At 55.4% G+C, this 14,053-nt stretch overlaps 1 protein-coding gene across 3 annotated transcripts; it reads left to right on the top strand.

Moving 5' to 3' along the window:
* Window positions 1-51: 51 nt before the first annotated feature.
* TRIP13 (thyroid hormone receptor interactor 13) lies at window positions 52-13,808 on the top strand. Of its 3 annotated transcripts, none has more exons than XM_057708025.1 (13): window positions 52-243; window positions 1,272-1,437; window positions 1,532-1,661; window positions 2,358-2,413; window positions 3,151-3,241; window positions 4,490-4,562; window positions 6,530-6,593; window positions 7,277-7,363; window positions 7,573-7,679; window positions 9,408-9,561; window positions 11,427-11,512; window positions 12,495-12,564; window positions 12,876-13,808. In XM_057708025.1, the coding sequence occupies exons 1-13, from the start codon at window positions 152-154 to the stop codon at window positions 12,969-12,971; spliced, it is 1,272 nt and encodes a 423-aa protein (XP_057564008.1). In that variant the 5' UTR covers window positions 52-151; the 3' UTR covers window positions 12,972-13,808. The 3 variants fall into 3 exon arrangements, with proteins under 3 accessions (XP_057564008.1, XP_057564009.1, XP_057564007.1); XM_057708026.1 differs by having other exon boundaries at window positions 11,400-11,512; window positions 12,909-13,808; XM_057708024.1 differs by having other exon boundaries at window positions 11,400-11,512.
* Window positions 13,809-14,053: the final 245 nt, after the last annotated feature.

The following is a 14,053-nucleotide window of genomic DNA, read 5'->3' as shown; positions in this document are numbered from 1 at the left end:
GGCCGGAAGTGACCCGCGCGCCGGCGCCGGCGCTTCCGGGTCAGGGGGCGGTGCGCCGCGCGCGGCAGGTTTGAAGCGCGGGCGCGGCCGGAGGCTGAGGTGGCGGCGGCCACGGTCAGGCCCGGTCCTGGCGGCTCCCGGCGGCGGCGCCATGGACGAGGCCGTGGGCGACCTGAAGCAGGCGCTGCCCTGCGTGGCCGAGGTGCCCACCGTCCATGTGGAGGTGCACCAGCGCAGCGGGAGGTGAGCCCGGCCGGCCCGCCCTGACGGGACCCGCCCCCGAGCCTGAGGCGGACCCCGGCCCGGCCCGGGCAGGGACCCACTCTCGGCCCGGCGCAGCCCCAGCCGCGCCCGGAAACGGCCCTGTCCCGCGCCCGCCGTGCCCGCTCCCCGGCGAAGCTCTGCGCGGGGGGCGAGTGACGGGCCGCGGCGGGGCGGGGGAGCGTCTGGGCAGCGAGCAGCCGCGAGGCGCGGCGCGGGGGCCTGCGTGGTCTGGGCAGCAGCCCGGGCGGCGGGCCCCGCACTCTCTGCCCGACCCCGCCGGTCCCCGCAGCCGGGAGGTCTCGTGCCCGTGAGTCGCAGTCACGTCACCGCCGCTGCTGCTGAGGGGTTGTTCCCCGGGGCCTCGCGAGCTCCGGCGCAGCCCCGAGCTCGTGGCTGCCCTTCCGGGGGCCCACGCTGGCACCGGCTCGGCCCTCGCCGCTTCTTCTCCTTTTCTTTTTAAGTAAATAGGTACATAGATAGATGTACCTATTTACTTAATGTATTTTGGGCCGTGTCGGGTCTTGGCTGCGCACAGCCTTTCTCCAGTGGCCGGGAGCAGGGGCTGCTCTTCGTTGCGGTGCGCGGGCTGCTGCGTGTGGTGGCTTCTTCTGTCGTGGAGCGCGGGCTCTAGAGCCTCGGGCTTCGGTAGCTGCGGCACAGGGGCTTAGTTGCTCCTCGGCATGTGGGATCTTCCCGGACGGGGGCTCGAACCCGTGCCCCCTGCATTGGCAGGCGGATTCATAACCCCTGTGCCACCAGGGGAGTCCCCGTCACCCCTTCTTCTGACGGGGACCTGGGGCACAGAGTCCTTGGGCAGCTTCCCCAGGTCACAAGGAGTCGGTCCAGGTTTGCTCCCCAAACGGGCCCTGCCGCCTGCCGCCTGCCCTGCTGACGGCTGCACTTCCTTAGGCACCGTCTTTTTGTTTTTTTTTTTCGTAAGTCACTTAAATGTTAAAATGTTATGTTTTAACTGAAATCTGGTTTATGTGTCTTGTTTGTTTTCCCAGCACTGCAAAAAAAGAGGATATAAAGCTGAGTGTTAGAAAGCTACTCAACAGGCATAATATTGTGTTTGGTGATTACACGTGGACTGAGTTTGATGAGCCTTTTCTGACCAGAAACGTGCAGTCTGTGTCTATTGTTGACACAGAACTAAAGGCTAAAGATCCACAGGTAACGTACTGGTTCTCAGTGGCCCCTTGAGCGTGCGCGTGCTGTGCTGAGAGTGTGTTGTGTAGGTCTCTGTGACGTTTCCTTCTCATTGCAGCCCATTGATTTGACTGCCTGCACTATTGCACTTCACATCTTCCAGCTGAACGAAGATGGCCCCAGCAGTGAAAATTTGGAGGAAGAGACAGAAAATATGATTGCGGCCAGCCATTGGGTTCTGCCCGCAGGTACCCGTGACAGTGGCCGTAGGCAGCGTGTGCCGAGAACGGGAGGTCAAAGGATGACACACGCCGGGGGCTGGCCAAGGAGGTTTTATCTGTCTGTTATGTAGAATTGTAGGGTGTTTTATCTGTTATGAAATAGAAAGTATATCACGTAAGAGGAAAGGAGGAATTTCCCGTGTGAGGCTTTGGCTGGGTCCCTCAAAGACAGTGCTGACTGAGAGCGACAGTGGTGCTCCTTTCCCGCCCAGTTGATCAGTCTTGCTGGACCACTCCTTCCTCCCACCTTCTCGATGCTTCTCTGTGAACTTTGCTGATGGGATCTAGCAGGCAGAATCTTGCTTGTAATCCAGGTTAGGCTTGAGATCCTAAAAACCAGGCTAGACCCACTGCTCGGCTCTGCTGGAGGGTTGGCTCGTGGGGAGAGTGCTGGGTTTGGGTTCTGTGCTTGTGTCCAAGCGCGGGTCCACAAAGACAGGTGTGCAGGATGATGTGACAGCAAGGTTAGTTATTGCTCCAGAGTCACGTGTAGTTGCCATGTATTCAGCACCTTTGATTTTAAGAACAATTTTAAACGTTTAGCTTCCCTGTAACCAGGATTTTAGCTGCGTGTGAAGCGGTGGAAGGTCGGCTCAGGGCCGACCTAACCAGTAGGTGCCAGGCTTACTTTCCTAAAACTAGGTTTTTGTTCTCTTCTTTCAGTTGAATTCCATGGGCTTTGGGACAGCCTGGTGTATGATGTGGAAGTCAAATCTCACGTGAGTTGCGCTTTTTCCCAAAAGGCCCCATTACTTGAAGTAGAATCATCACTGTGTTATCCTCTAGTACCCTTAACTCAGATGGGCTTTTGGGAGCGCTGCCTACCAGCGGCCCACGTGCTGAATATCTGTCCTCTGGAATTGCTCCTGAGTGGAGCTGGCCTCTGGGGAGCCCCCTCGGGAGGAGGGGGAGGGTTCGGAGGGTGAAGACCACTTGCACTGGGTCACACGCTTTGGAACCCGTGGGCCGAGGAGGCAGTGCTGAGGGGCACACAGAGCAGGTGGGCAGGTCTGAGCCAGTACCAGCGTGTCTGGACCCCCTTCAAGGGGAAGAGTCCTTCTGCACACTGAGGGGGCCCTGGAAGGCTGTCCCCACTCCCCCCATCACCTCAGGCTCCTGCAGGCAGAGCCCCAGACTGCTGTTCTTCCAGCAGACGTGCCACGTGCTTGCCCACTGCTGTGGCCCAGAGGGAGGAGCGCGCTCTACTTGGCGTGTCCCTCATTTGTTTTGCGTGTTGTTGATGTTTTAAGTAAAAGTAACCTTTGTGTTTTCCTTTTATCCTTATGACAGTAACAGCCAGCACTCACCCTCTTACATTTGAAGTTACCGTCTGAGTTGAAAGCCTGTGGATATCTGGCCAGGGTCTGGCCATATTCCCTCTGCTCACTTAGGGCACATTCAGCGGAACCCTTGCCTTGCCAGGGACTTTATCCGTACTTTTGCTTTCTTCACGCAGCTCCTCAACTATGTGTTGACAGCTTTACTGTTTTCAGACAAGAATGTCGACAGCAATCTCGTCACCTGGAACCGGGTGGTGCTGCTTCACGGTAAAGCGTTACTGTTTGTGTGACAGGATAAACTGTGTGAGGTCGGGCTTGTACTTGTGCCTTTGTCCCGTGAGGAGCTGCAGCTCCTTTTCTCTGGTGGAGCCAGAATTGTCCTAGAACGTTCTCCTCTATGAAGGCGATGGGGCGCACCGTCTCTGGGCTTTGGTTACTTGACCCTTCGTCTGGCAGCCACCTGGTCATGCCTTGTGACTTTTTATATTATTATTAAACTTTTCAGGTAACTGCCTTATTTCCCTATTGGTCACGGGCTCCTTAGGATAGCAGTTGCCTCATGTTTCTTTGCAGCACCTTTGGAGCATCCCTTGATGGGTAATAAACTGCAAAAGCCATACTTTATGGAACTCTGTCTGGTTCTCGGAGGAGAATACGGAGTTTTTTTCTTACTGTCCCTGGAGAGAAAAGAATGGAGACAAAGCCCAAATTATAGTGAGCAGGAGATGTAATTGCAAGAGTAATAGCCTCTTTAAGCCGTGAGGATTGGAGGCTCGTGCGCAATCTTAAGAAAACTGTGTCTCTTAAATAGCGCGCGTGCTGGCAAATGGTCCTAACACCAGGCTCAGAGTAGGCCACCACGAGGTGTTTTAATGACTGCAGCATGTTATTTCCACTTAGAATTGGTTGTGCATGGACTCTTCAACTATGGAAAATGCAGAAAATCAGAGTTGAACATGTCAGCATTTTCTGCTGGATGCATTCGTGCTTCCATATCAGTCACCTCAGAGTTCCTGCAGGACACCGTGCAAGGTGGCACACGCACAGAGCATGAGCCCTGGCTCACTGCTCTCCCTGTGTGGTGCCGGGGCTTGGGCCCACGTGTAGGTAGCTGGGGTGAGAGATGGAGGTGCCCTGGGCTTCAGAATCAGCAGACGTCAGTGCCTTGAGGTCCCGGTGGTTATCAGGAAAGGTGTACTTGACGTTTTAAAGGCGGATTTTCATAATCGGTGGAATTCACAGAGAATGTGTGGGGACGAGTAGGTTGTCCACGAAGACACGGACAAAGAAACGCAGAGCGAGCGGGTCGTGGGCCAGGAAGCGCCCTGGGGATGTTTTCTAGCATTTGCGCTGCTAGCAGATTTCTGAGTTAACCAGTGGCGCTTGTGGTGATAACATTCATAGCATTGAAGTCTGTCCCTTATCTCACATCCTGTGGATAATGCAGCTACTGTTGTTTTAAGGAATTTGTTACAGCACTGACTTAAAAACGTATTTGCTTGCATTTTGTTATAGGTCCTCCGGGTACTGGAAAAACATCCCTGTGTAAAGCTTTAGCCCAGAAATTGACCATCAGACTCTCAAGCAGGTAACTGGTAATTTTAGAGAGGAGAGCAGCAGAAGTGGGTTTGCTCACTTTTGAATTATAACAACGGAAGCTGTGTTTTAATCATTTTACATGAATAGTAGGTTTATCTCTTTCAATGTAAGTTAACAGATTCCTCTGTGCTGAGCACAGTCTTGAGTCACGATGCCAGTCTTTTTAAATGTGTTGAGACTCGCTTTAGGACCAGCATGTGGTCGCTCCTGTGACCGTCCCACATGTACTTAGAAGGTGTTTCCGCTCTTGTTGGGTCGACCATTCCATGGATGTCAGCTCAGGATGCTTGGCGTCCATGCTGTCTGAGTTTCATTTTGGATAGTCTTCTGCAGTATCTGATTTGCTTTTAATTCTGTTCAGTGGAATTTTCATTTCTGATAGTGTATTTTTCTTCTCTGGAGATTCTGTTTGGTTCCTTTTGTACTTGTATTTCTTATCCCGTGTGCTCTTGGTAAAACCTCGGGCACATGTGTGATCGCTGTCTTCTGCTGTGTCCACCAATTCCGTCATTGCCATCAGGGTCTGGTTACGGGCCATGTTTCCACTTCTTGGCGTGTCAGGCAGTGTTTGAACGCGGACGCTGTGAGCTGAAGCGTCTGGGTTCTCTTCTGTCTGTAATGACTGCTGGGTTCTGTTTTGCAGGTGTCTGGGTGCTTGTCTTTGGTGCGATCCTTTTGAGGTCTGTTTTTAAGCTTTGTTCGAGAGGGGTCTCGGTGTGGTCTGGGCCTAACCCTCATGTGGGGCCCTTCCGGGGTTGCATTCGAGCCCCAAATGAGTAGCGAGTACTCTCCACCTTGGCCTTTGGGGCCTTGAACACTCCTGGCCTATGACAGCCAGCGTTTCCCTCCTCATACACACTGCGTGTCCAGGAGAGACTCAGGGGCCCCATGATGCTTTCTGGAGTTTATTCCCGCATCTTCCTCCTCTCTGGAACCCTGTTCTGTAGCCTCCAGACACCTAAGGCTCCTTGAACTCTGGCCTCTGTCTCCTCAACTCAGCGTGATGAGTCGCCTGCAGGGCCGTGGTGGAAAGGTGCTCCAGGCAGTAAGCCAGGGCCCCATTGCCTCCTCTGAGGTCACAGCCCCAGTGCTGTCGTCCACTGCCCGTCACAGGCATCGCTTCGCTTGGTCTGTCTGGGTTTCTGGTTGGTTAAGGCAGAAGGTAGGTCTGGTGCCTATTCATCTAGTGTGACTGTAGAAGAGGAAATCCTATGAGAGTTACTTTTAAATCTATTTTGTTTTCAAAGATGTCTTATAAGCAGGGAAATTGCTTTATTTCAACCCTTTTTTTTACACTTAGTAACTTGGCCTTTGTCTTGACATAGTGAAATGCATCCGTGTTTTGAAGATCTCTAAGGGCAATTTCCTAAAACACCAGAGGGTGAAGGTGTTATTACAAGAAATGTGACTTTTTCCAGTACAAAGATCTGGAAATCTGTACTTATTTTGTTGCAAAAAGAAGCCTTAGCAAGCCTTTTTTGCACACTTTTCTTAATAATTAAAATGCTTTATAATTAATTTTGTTTGATATTCAACCCAACCTACATTCATTAGGTTGTCTGCCTCCCCCTTCCCCTCTTTTGCTTGTGTTTTGATTTGTTTGCTATATTAGTACAGGTAATGCTTTTTAAACATAGAAATGTAAGTAGATTAAAGATGAGGGGGATTTTATTCTTGCTTTATTTCGAATGAAGATACTGTTCAGTTCGAGAAACTTAACTTGCCCCAACTGGAACTATTGATGTTGGTGCATCTTTTTAGATTTTTCATAGTTTTCAGTAGACAGGTTGCGAGGTACCTCGATCCTGTGTCAGTAGTGCGATGATTTAACAACGCAGTCATTCTCAGCCTGCTGGGCATTTGGGAGATGTTGCATTAAAGAGGCAGAGGTGGCTGCCACGGAGGGTGCCTGGGACTGATTTGTAACGACTGCTGTGCCTCTCTTTACCGTCCTAGGTACCGGTATGGCCAGTTAATTGAAATAAACAGCCACAGCCTCTTTTCTAAGTGGTTCTCAGAAGTAAGTGCTAACACAGCCTCAGTCCTCTGCGTTATCAGCCACGCGGCTGTGGAGGGGTCCCGGGGGTTAGGCAGACTTGCTCCTCCAGAAGCTTCAGGAGAGAAAGAGGGGAAACGGGAAGGTTCCAGAGCTGCCTGTCACATCCAGACCTCTGACTGGTGGGACAGGAAGTTCAGTGTTACCTGAGGAGGGAGGAGCTCCGCCTCCTGACGGGACCACACCCCTCCACTGAGCCTTGCTTGGGGCTTGGGCCTCGCTCACCGTCTGTGAACTGAGGGACTCACCAGGTGATGTCACAGCCGCCCCTCACCTCTGAAAGGCTCTGCCACAGGCACCTGTGACAAGAGGTCCCCCTGGTGGATGGTGGGTGGGGACAGGGAACGCCTGTAAGCGGTGCGCCGGGCTGGTTTGCACATTTGCACCGAGACCCAGCCCATCCTGGTCGTGAGGACAGCTGGGAAGGGAAAGGAGGGGAGTCAGGCTGGCCGAGGTGCACGTCGCCCGGGCCGTGCAGCCCTGGCTCCTCTGGTTCAGGGAGTTTTCCGAGGGGCCGTCAGGAGATGGTAGGCTTGTGGGGCCACCTGGGGTCAGAGCGGAGCCAGGTGGGGATGGTGGGCGCACACACGTGTGCAGCAGGCAGCTTGATGCGTGCCCACTGATGGTACCGAGTGCTTTGCTCCCAGAGTGGCAAGTTGGTGACTCGGATGTTCCAGAAGATCCAGGACTTCATCGACGACAAAGATGCGCTGGTGTTTGTGCTGATTGATGAGGTGGGTATGTTCAGACTTTAGACCCATGAATGCAGGGGGCTCCAGGCTGAGTGGCCTCTTACGTTGCTGGGGTACCACCAGCCCCACACGGGTCCAGTCTCCGTGGGTTCCGTGTCGTGTAGGCCTTGCCCCTTGGGCACCCCTCTCACCAGGCTCGCGGGGCACAGCTGCCTGTGAGCTGACAGCGCCCCGTTGCTCCGTCCCCACAGGTGGAGAGCCTGACCGCCGCCCGCAATGCCTGCAGGGCGGGCGCCGAGCCCTCGGATGCCATCCGTGTCGTCAACGCCGTCTTAACCCAGATCGATCAGATTAAAAGGTAACGCGGCACAGCGGGCTTGTGTGAGACGCACCGACACCACTCGGCCTTGCTCCCAGCTTTCCTAGCTAAGAATGCGTCTGGCGTGGAGCGTGGGCTCTGTCTTCTCCACATTTGAGGCAGCGTGTGCTAAATGCACTTTTTAGAAACTAGGTACTTTTTACTTTGTTACTGTATTAAAACTGCAAAACTAGCCTTGGGTGTGGGGAGAGGGTAGGTGCTGCGGAGAAGCATAGCATGTAGTGTCCGCGTCAGCGCCCGCAGGACCCGGGTCGGTGGTCACGGAGGGGCTGGCACCGGGCAGGGGAGCGCCAGCTGGTGTCCCTTCACGGGCTGGGCCGTGTGTGTCTGCGGTCCAGCCTCACCGCTCCAGGGCCTGTGGTCAGTGTGTCCAAAGCCGCTCCGGCTTCAGGGGGTGCCGCTGCCCGCCTGACGCACGAGGAAGCGGTGCACAGACAGCAGCGCCACGCGCTCTGTGCCGTCCCTGGCGCCCCCGCCTCTCAGGAGTCTCGTGTTTCTTTTCCACGTGCAAGGGCCGCGCACCGCGCACGGAAGCTGGCTTGTTGAGTGTGGAGTGGCAGGAACGACACTTGCCGCGGCAGATTTTACCCAGGTTTTGCTCTGACCGTCCGTGCTCTTCACAGCAGAGAGCACCTCTGTTGTCTGCTGGGGTCAGCGGCAGGCGCCCCGTATGAGCTGTAGACCCTCTTGTCTAGGCTTCCTGCCCCCTCCTTTTCTCCATCTTCCTGCCCTGGCCACCGCCCCCTCGTTCACCCCAGTGCTCAGTGTGGAACCGTCCTCAGCGTTCGACGCCCTGGTGGGCCCTCCCTGCCTTCACTCTCCTGACCCCCCAGCTTCTGCGGGCAGCGTCTCCTGGCATCGCGGGCAGGCAGGGCTGCACTCCCAACCACAGGCTTCGCTTCCACCCTGCTCCCTGAGTCCCCGTCACAGACCTATAGGTTCACGCCCGACCAGGCTTCACACGTGGTCCCAGGCACTCATTCGGCCCAGAAACCCCAGCTCCCTGGGGTTCCCTTACACTGGTGGCCTTGCTGCACACACACCCACTGCTCGAGCCAGAAGATGGGGTCTCCCCGACCCCCCCTGACCCCCCACCCCCGGGAGGAGCAGAGGCTGAGACAGGGGTTCTGGTTTATCTCACCCCCCTCACCTCACGCTGCCTCGTGCGGTTCAGGCCCCACTCCGGGTGGCCCTTCCACACCTGCCTCTGCGATCTGACCGTTGGTGAAAAGCCCGACCCTAGGACGAGGTTCCCAGCCGGGTGTGTGCGCCCTCTGTGCAGCCCGTGCTCACCAGCCTCTGCAGCTGGGCCTTCTGCCCAGACTCCTGGGCCCGGTGTGCCTCCCCGTGTGTACTGTGCCCAGGCAGGCGGGAGCACAGGTGCTGGGGGCTCGGGGATGCTGTGCGGAGCCAAGGGCTTCAGCACAGGTGAAGGAGGCAAGGAGCCGTCAAGCAGGGGTCCGGGAGAGCTTTCCGGAAGGCAGGGGAGGGTCTGTTGTGTTGCAGCAGGAGAGCCTGGCAGGATTGGGGGTCAGGCAGGAGCTCAAGTGCAGGGCCTCGGAAGGCCTCATGGGCGGGCGTGGGGATGCGGGGACGGGGAGTGTAGCCGGCTGAAGGGCACTGGCTGGATGCCCGGGACCACGGCAGATCTGTCCTGCCACGCCTCATGCCGGCCCGGGGTGGCCGGTCCTCCCCTGCTGCCCACAGGCACTCCAACGTGGTGATCCTGACCACCTCCAACATCACGGAGAGGATCGATGTGGCCTTCGTGGACAGAGCTGACATCAGGCAGTACATTGGACCGCCCTCTGCAGCAGCCATCTTCAAAATCTACCTCTCCTGCCTGGAAGAGCTGATGAGGGTACCTTGGTTTTCTCTCTCCTAATCAATACATTTCTTATGTTTTCTTAACTCCCTGGCATGGCTTAAGATATCTGGTTCCGATAAAGAATGAGGTCTCTCAACCTGGCATCAACCACCTTCATAGACTGAAAGTTACAATTGTTGAGGATGTCCCTTGGGGTCCAGTGGTTAAGACGTGAGCTTCTAATGCAGGGGGTGAGGGTTCGATCCCTGGTTGGGGAATTAAGATCCCACTTGCCTCGCGGTGCAGCCAGAAAAAAAAAAAAAATCTCCAGTTGTTGTATCTGCAGGTTGAACACATAGTCGAAATCACAGCAACTGATCCAGTGTTTTTGCTCTTTTGGTGCAAAATGATCATCGTGATGTTTGCTCTTCTGATCTGCACGTGCCAAGTGGGTGGGGATGTGGGCACATCCCGGTCCTCGCAGCCTCTGCAAGTGACCTGCTCTCTGGGCCTCGATTTCCTCCCCCGAAAGAGGAAGAATGACCGTGGTCCTGGTGCACAGGGAGGTCGCCGGACTGGAGGTTGTAGTTCACAGGGAGGTCGTCGGCTGCAGTGTTCGTGGCCCCAGGTCCTAGCGTCAGCATGAGCACAGTGGCAGTGGGTGCATTTGTGTTCCGTCTGTCTCGTGAGTGGGTCAAGGGGCCTGCGTGTGCCTGGTGCCAGGAGGTTTATACGCTGATCGCCAGGCTGGTAACTTTGTAAGTGGCTGGGGGATGGGATCGAACCCCGACCCTGTAGCCACCGCCTGCACCACGGAGCGGGGGCCCCAGCGTCCTGGCGAGGATGACACAGCCTCTGTGACGGGGACAGGAGCTGGTCTCAGCCCCGGGTCGCGCTGTCCTGGCGTGCGCATCCCCTCCTGCTTTCCTGTGCTGTGGGAGGGGGAGGGGCCTTGGAGCGTGGTGGCGGATCCTGCCCGAGGTGCCACGTCACACTGCTGTGAGTCCAGGGGTACTCTGAGGTTTAGCCAAGCATGCAGATTTTTTCTGGGAGCCGAGTGCCTGGGGCAGATGTAGTTTCTTAAACAATTTATGGGAAGTGCAGACATTCTGATGTGGTAGCGGTGGCTTGGCCGGTCCTGAAGGCTGTCGGTGTGTGACTGTGGCACACGCTCTGTCAGGAGCCTGCTGGACGGCTCATGTCACTAAAGGGGTGTCCACGGAGGCTGCAGGGAGCCTGAGGGAGTGTCACATAGTCAGGTGGGAAGGTCAGAGCACTCCCAGCACAGACCCTGTTGCTTAGTTTTACCTACGACCCCACAGACCTCCCAGATGTGCAGAGAAAGCCTCTCCTTTCTCCCCTCCTGGTTCCTGATCAGACAGCGTGTGTTAGAATTCATAAGTAGCGGTCAGGGTGGCAGCCTGACAGTTGAGCTCAGGTGCTTGGAAAGGAACGTCCCACGACATACAGACACGTGGTCTGAGAGATGAACTCTAGGACCCGGTTCCATGGTCAGTTGGAGGCTGTCTGTAATTCCACCAAATGGAGACCCTCTTTGAAAGGCTGACCAAGTCCTGGCTCCAGGGCCCAACTCTGCCCATTGTGGGTTGTGACACACGGTTGAAACTGAGTATCAGGCTGGACTCAACGCCTCCGAGTCCCTGCCCAACTGACACGTGCTGAGGACATGTCTTGGCCACAAGTGCAGAAGATGCTGAGCTGCTGTGGTGTCTGAGACGTGTTTTGCTGTCTGTATTCTCGCCTTTGTTAGAGGAAGCAGGGGGGTGTGAGGGTGGCTTCCTGGGGCCCACTCGCTGTTCTGAGATGTGACACGGTGTGTGTCTGCCCTCTGCGCGCTGTCCCTGTCGCTGACCCGCCCTCCGTCCCCGCAGTGTCAGATCATATACCCTCGCCAGCAGCTGCTGACCCTCCGCGAGCTGGAGATGATCGGCTTCATTGAAAACAACGTGTCCAAGTTGAGCCTCCTTCTGAGTGAAATTTCAAGGTGAGCACTGACCTCCCTTTTGTAACCAAGAGAAGCCTGTTTGCTTTGGTGACGGGGAATCATAATCGCCTTACAGCAGCCGGGGTGGTGGTTTGGGGTTGGACGGCAGGGGGTTGAATCCCAAGGCACCGCACATGCGCCGAAAGCCCCCAGCCTCCCCGACCCTGGGCTCCTGGACAGAAGGGTGGAGGTCAGCTGCCCTCCTGGACGTGCCTCTGGCCCACGAACAAAGCACTGCCCTTGTATCTGAAAAGACGTTCAGATGAAGGCTCTCTGATGCATTAATGATTTCTTAAGCAATATTTGTTAAATCTTTACATATTGGCAAGAAAATAAAATGGAGGCTTTTGCTTTGATAAGCAGAGTAAATAATTAGGGGCTAGGCTTTGGGAAATAAAGGAAAGTGGTCCAGCTGCCCGGGCACCACGGGACACGTAACAGGCCAGCATCGAGAGTCGGTGGGAGCCCGGCTCGAGGCCCAGGTTGGTAGCGCTTTCAGGGTCTCACGTGGCCTTGGGATCGAGGGAGGTGGGAAGGAAAGCTGGGAAATGGGGCAGAGCCTCAAAGCGCAGTTAGAATTTGGATAAACTGGAGAGAAATCAGGAAGGCTGCGGGTGCCGTGTGCGCAGGGGACCCCGGGTGGGCCACGCTCTAGACACCAGGTGGTAGCGCTGGCGGGGCCTGGAGGCCGGAGTCACTACTGCTGGAGAGATTTAATTAAAGGGGTTGAGGTGGGACAGAGGAGAGCGTTTCAGGGACTGGTGCAAAAATTCACGAAGACGCGAACCAGCCTGGTTTCTGGGGGAACCCATGCTGCCAGCCGTGTGCCCGCCTCATCGTGCTCCACGTGAGGCCGTGGATGGGGTCAGGACCCTGTCCCAGCCCCCTCAAGGGGCTCTCGGGGAGGGACGTCCGGGCACTGGTCCTGAAACGTGCGGCGGTCCGTGTGGAGCTGACGCCCCGCGTGTGGTTACGTTCACAGGAAGAGTGAGGGCCTCAGCGGCCGCGTCCTGAGAAAACTCCCTTTTCTGGCTCATGCTCTGTACGTCCAGGTGAGTCCCTGGCCGTCCTCCGCCTCTGGGCCCTGTTCCGCCACCACCCACTCTGTCCGGCAGGCTGTGGCCTCGCCGAGGGTCCCGCTTGCCACCACTGGGGTTTCTGCCTCATTTCACGTCTCTAAGTGACGCGGTCCGGGGGCAGTGGGAGGAGGTGTCGTGTGTCAGCTCGCCCCTCACTGGCGCATCAGGAGCTCACGTCCAGGCCCTCCCTGTCTCCTCGGAGGTGCTGGCACCCTGTAGGGGTGGGTGCTGCTGGGCGGCCCCACCGAGGTGAGGACCCTTCACGCTGCCATGTACCCTTCCAGACCCCCAGCGTCACCATCGAGGTCTTCCTCCAGGCCCTGTCTCTGGCTGTGGACAGGCAGTTTGAGGACAGAAGGAAGCTCTTGCCGTGTGTGTGACCTGGCGTCCCCATCTGCGTTCTCGGTGAGCACACAGTGAGGAGGTGACGTCGCTTCCCTCACAGCAGCGGCCACCCCGGGAATTTCCAAGCCCACGGCTGAGACCTGCAGGCCAGAAACCCACAGGCCGGTGTTGTTCAAGAAGCGTGTTGCATTTACATGGCATCGTACAAGAAGCGTGTTATGTTTACATACTTCTAAACCCATGTTAGAAGACAAACAGCCTGTTGTTTTCTCCGTTTTAAAAGACGATCCTCTGAGCTCTGTGTCTCTTCGTAAAGAACCATCTAGGTGTCCTTATTCTGCCCTGCCTCTGGTTAATTGGACCCAAAATGCTGACAAATTTTGTTTAAAAAAATGATTAATGTAAGTTTTATAGAAGCAAAACAGAATCTACATTGCTTTAAGTGAGAATGTAATCATAGCATTAAAAGAAAGTACATATCACTCGGGACGGCAGCATTTGCTTCCTGCTGTGAGCTCGTTCTGTTTAGTGCAAACATTTTGGAGACTATTCGGTGAGTAAGAAAACCCTGTTCCTGTGTTACATCAATCGAGAAGAAAGTTCTAGGGCAAGTGCTCTTCTCAGTAAGCAGACAGGCTCCACTTGTGGGGCAGGAGCCGTGACGCGGGGCACGCCTCCCTGGTGTCCAGTGTGGCCGGCGTTACGGGGATGTTCCACAGTCAGTCACAGCTCAAATGAAGAGTCACATTAACAGGTGTAAAATAAATTGGCCGATAATTGATGTATTCCACAGAATATTGTATTGCTTTTATGCTAAAATAAATTTCATATTAGTGTTTTGTATACATTTTTAAAAGAACACGTTTCCTTTTGTCAGAACTTTTTAAATATCAAATTTTTTTTCCAAAACATTCTCATTTTGATTCTTTTATCACTCTCAAATGCTTTGAGTTTTATTTTTAAATGACTCACGTGATTACTTAACTTTTAGCCTGTCTTACGCCTCGAGGTGAAGGTGCAAGTGGCTGTACAGCCTGGGGAGGCCCGGGGTCAGGGCTGGGCTGGGGGTGGGGGGACCTGAGGCCTTGGGGGCCAGGGCCTGGCTCTGTGGTCTCCT

Source organism: Hippopotamus amphibius, chromosome 15 (assembly GCF_030028045.1).
Source record: "Hippopotamus amphibius kiboko isolate mHipAmp2 chromosome 15, mHipAmp2.hap2, whole genome shotgun sequence".
In the NCBI taxonomy this organism is placed as follows: Eukaryota; Metazoa; Chordata; class Mammalia; order Artiodactyla; family Hippopotamidae; genus Hippopotamus; species Hippopotamus amphibius.
Note: the sequence above shows the minus strand (reverse complement) of the source record. Positions and strands in the feature narration are given on the sequence as shown.

Excerpts from the sequence above, each read along its gene's own strand:
- TRIP13 (XM_057708024.1), top strand. The coding sequence starts at position 152 with ATGGACGAGGCCGTGGGCGACCTGAAGCAGGCGCTGCCCTGCGTGGCC. Across the intron at positions 1,662-2,357 it reads CCATTGGGTTCTGCCCGCAG|TTGAATTCCATGGGCTTTGG; the intron begins GTACCCGTGACA and ends CTCTTCTTTCAG. Across the intron at positions 12,565-12,875 it reads CTCATGCTCTGTACGTCCAG|ACCCCCAGCGTCACCATCGA; the intron begins GTGAGTCCCTGG and ends GTACCCTTCCAG.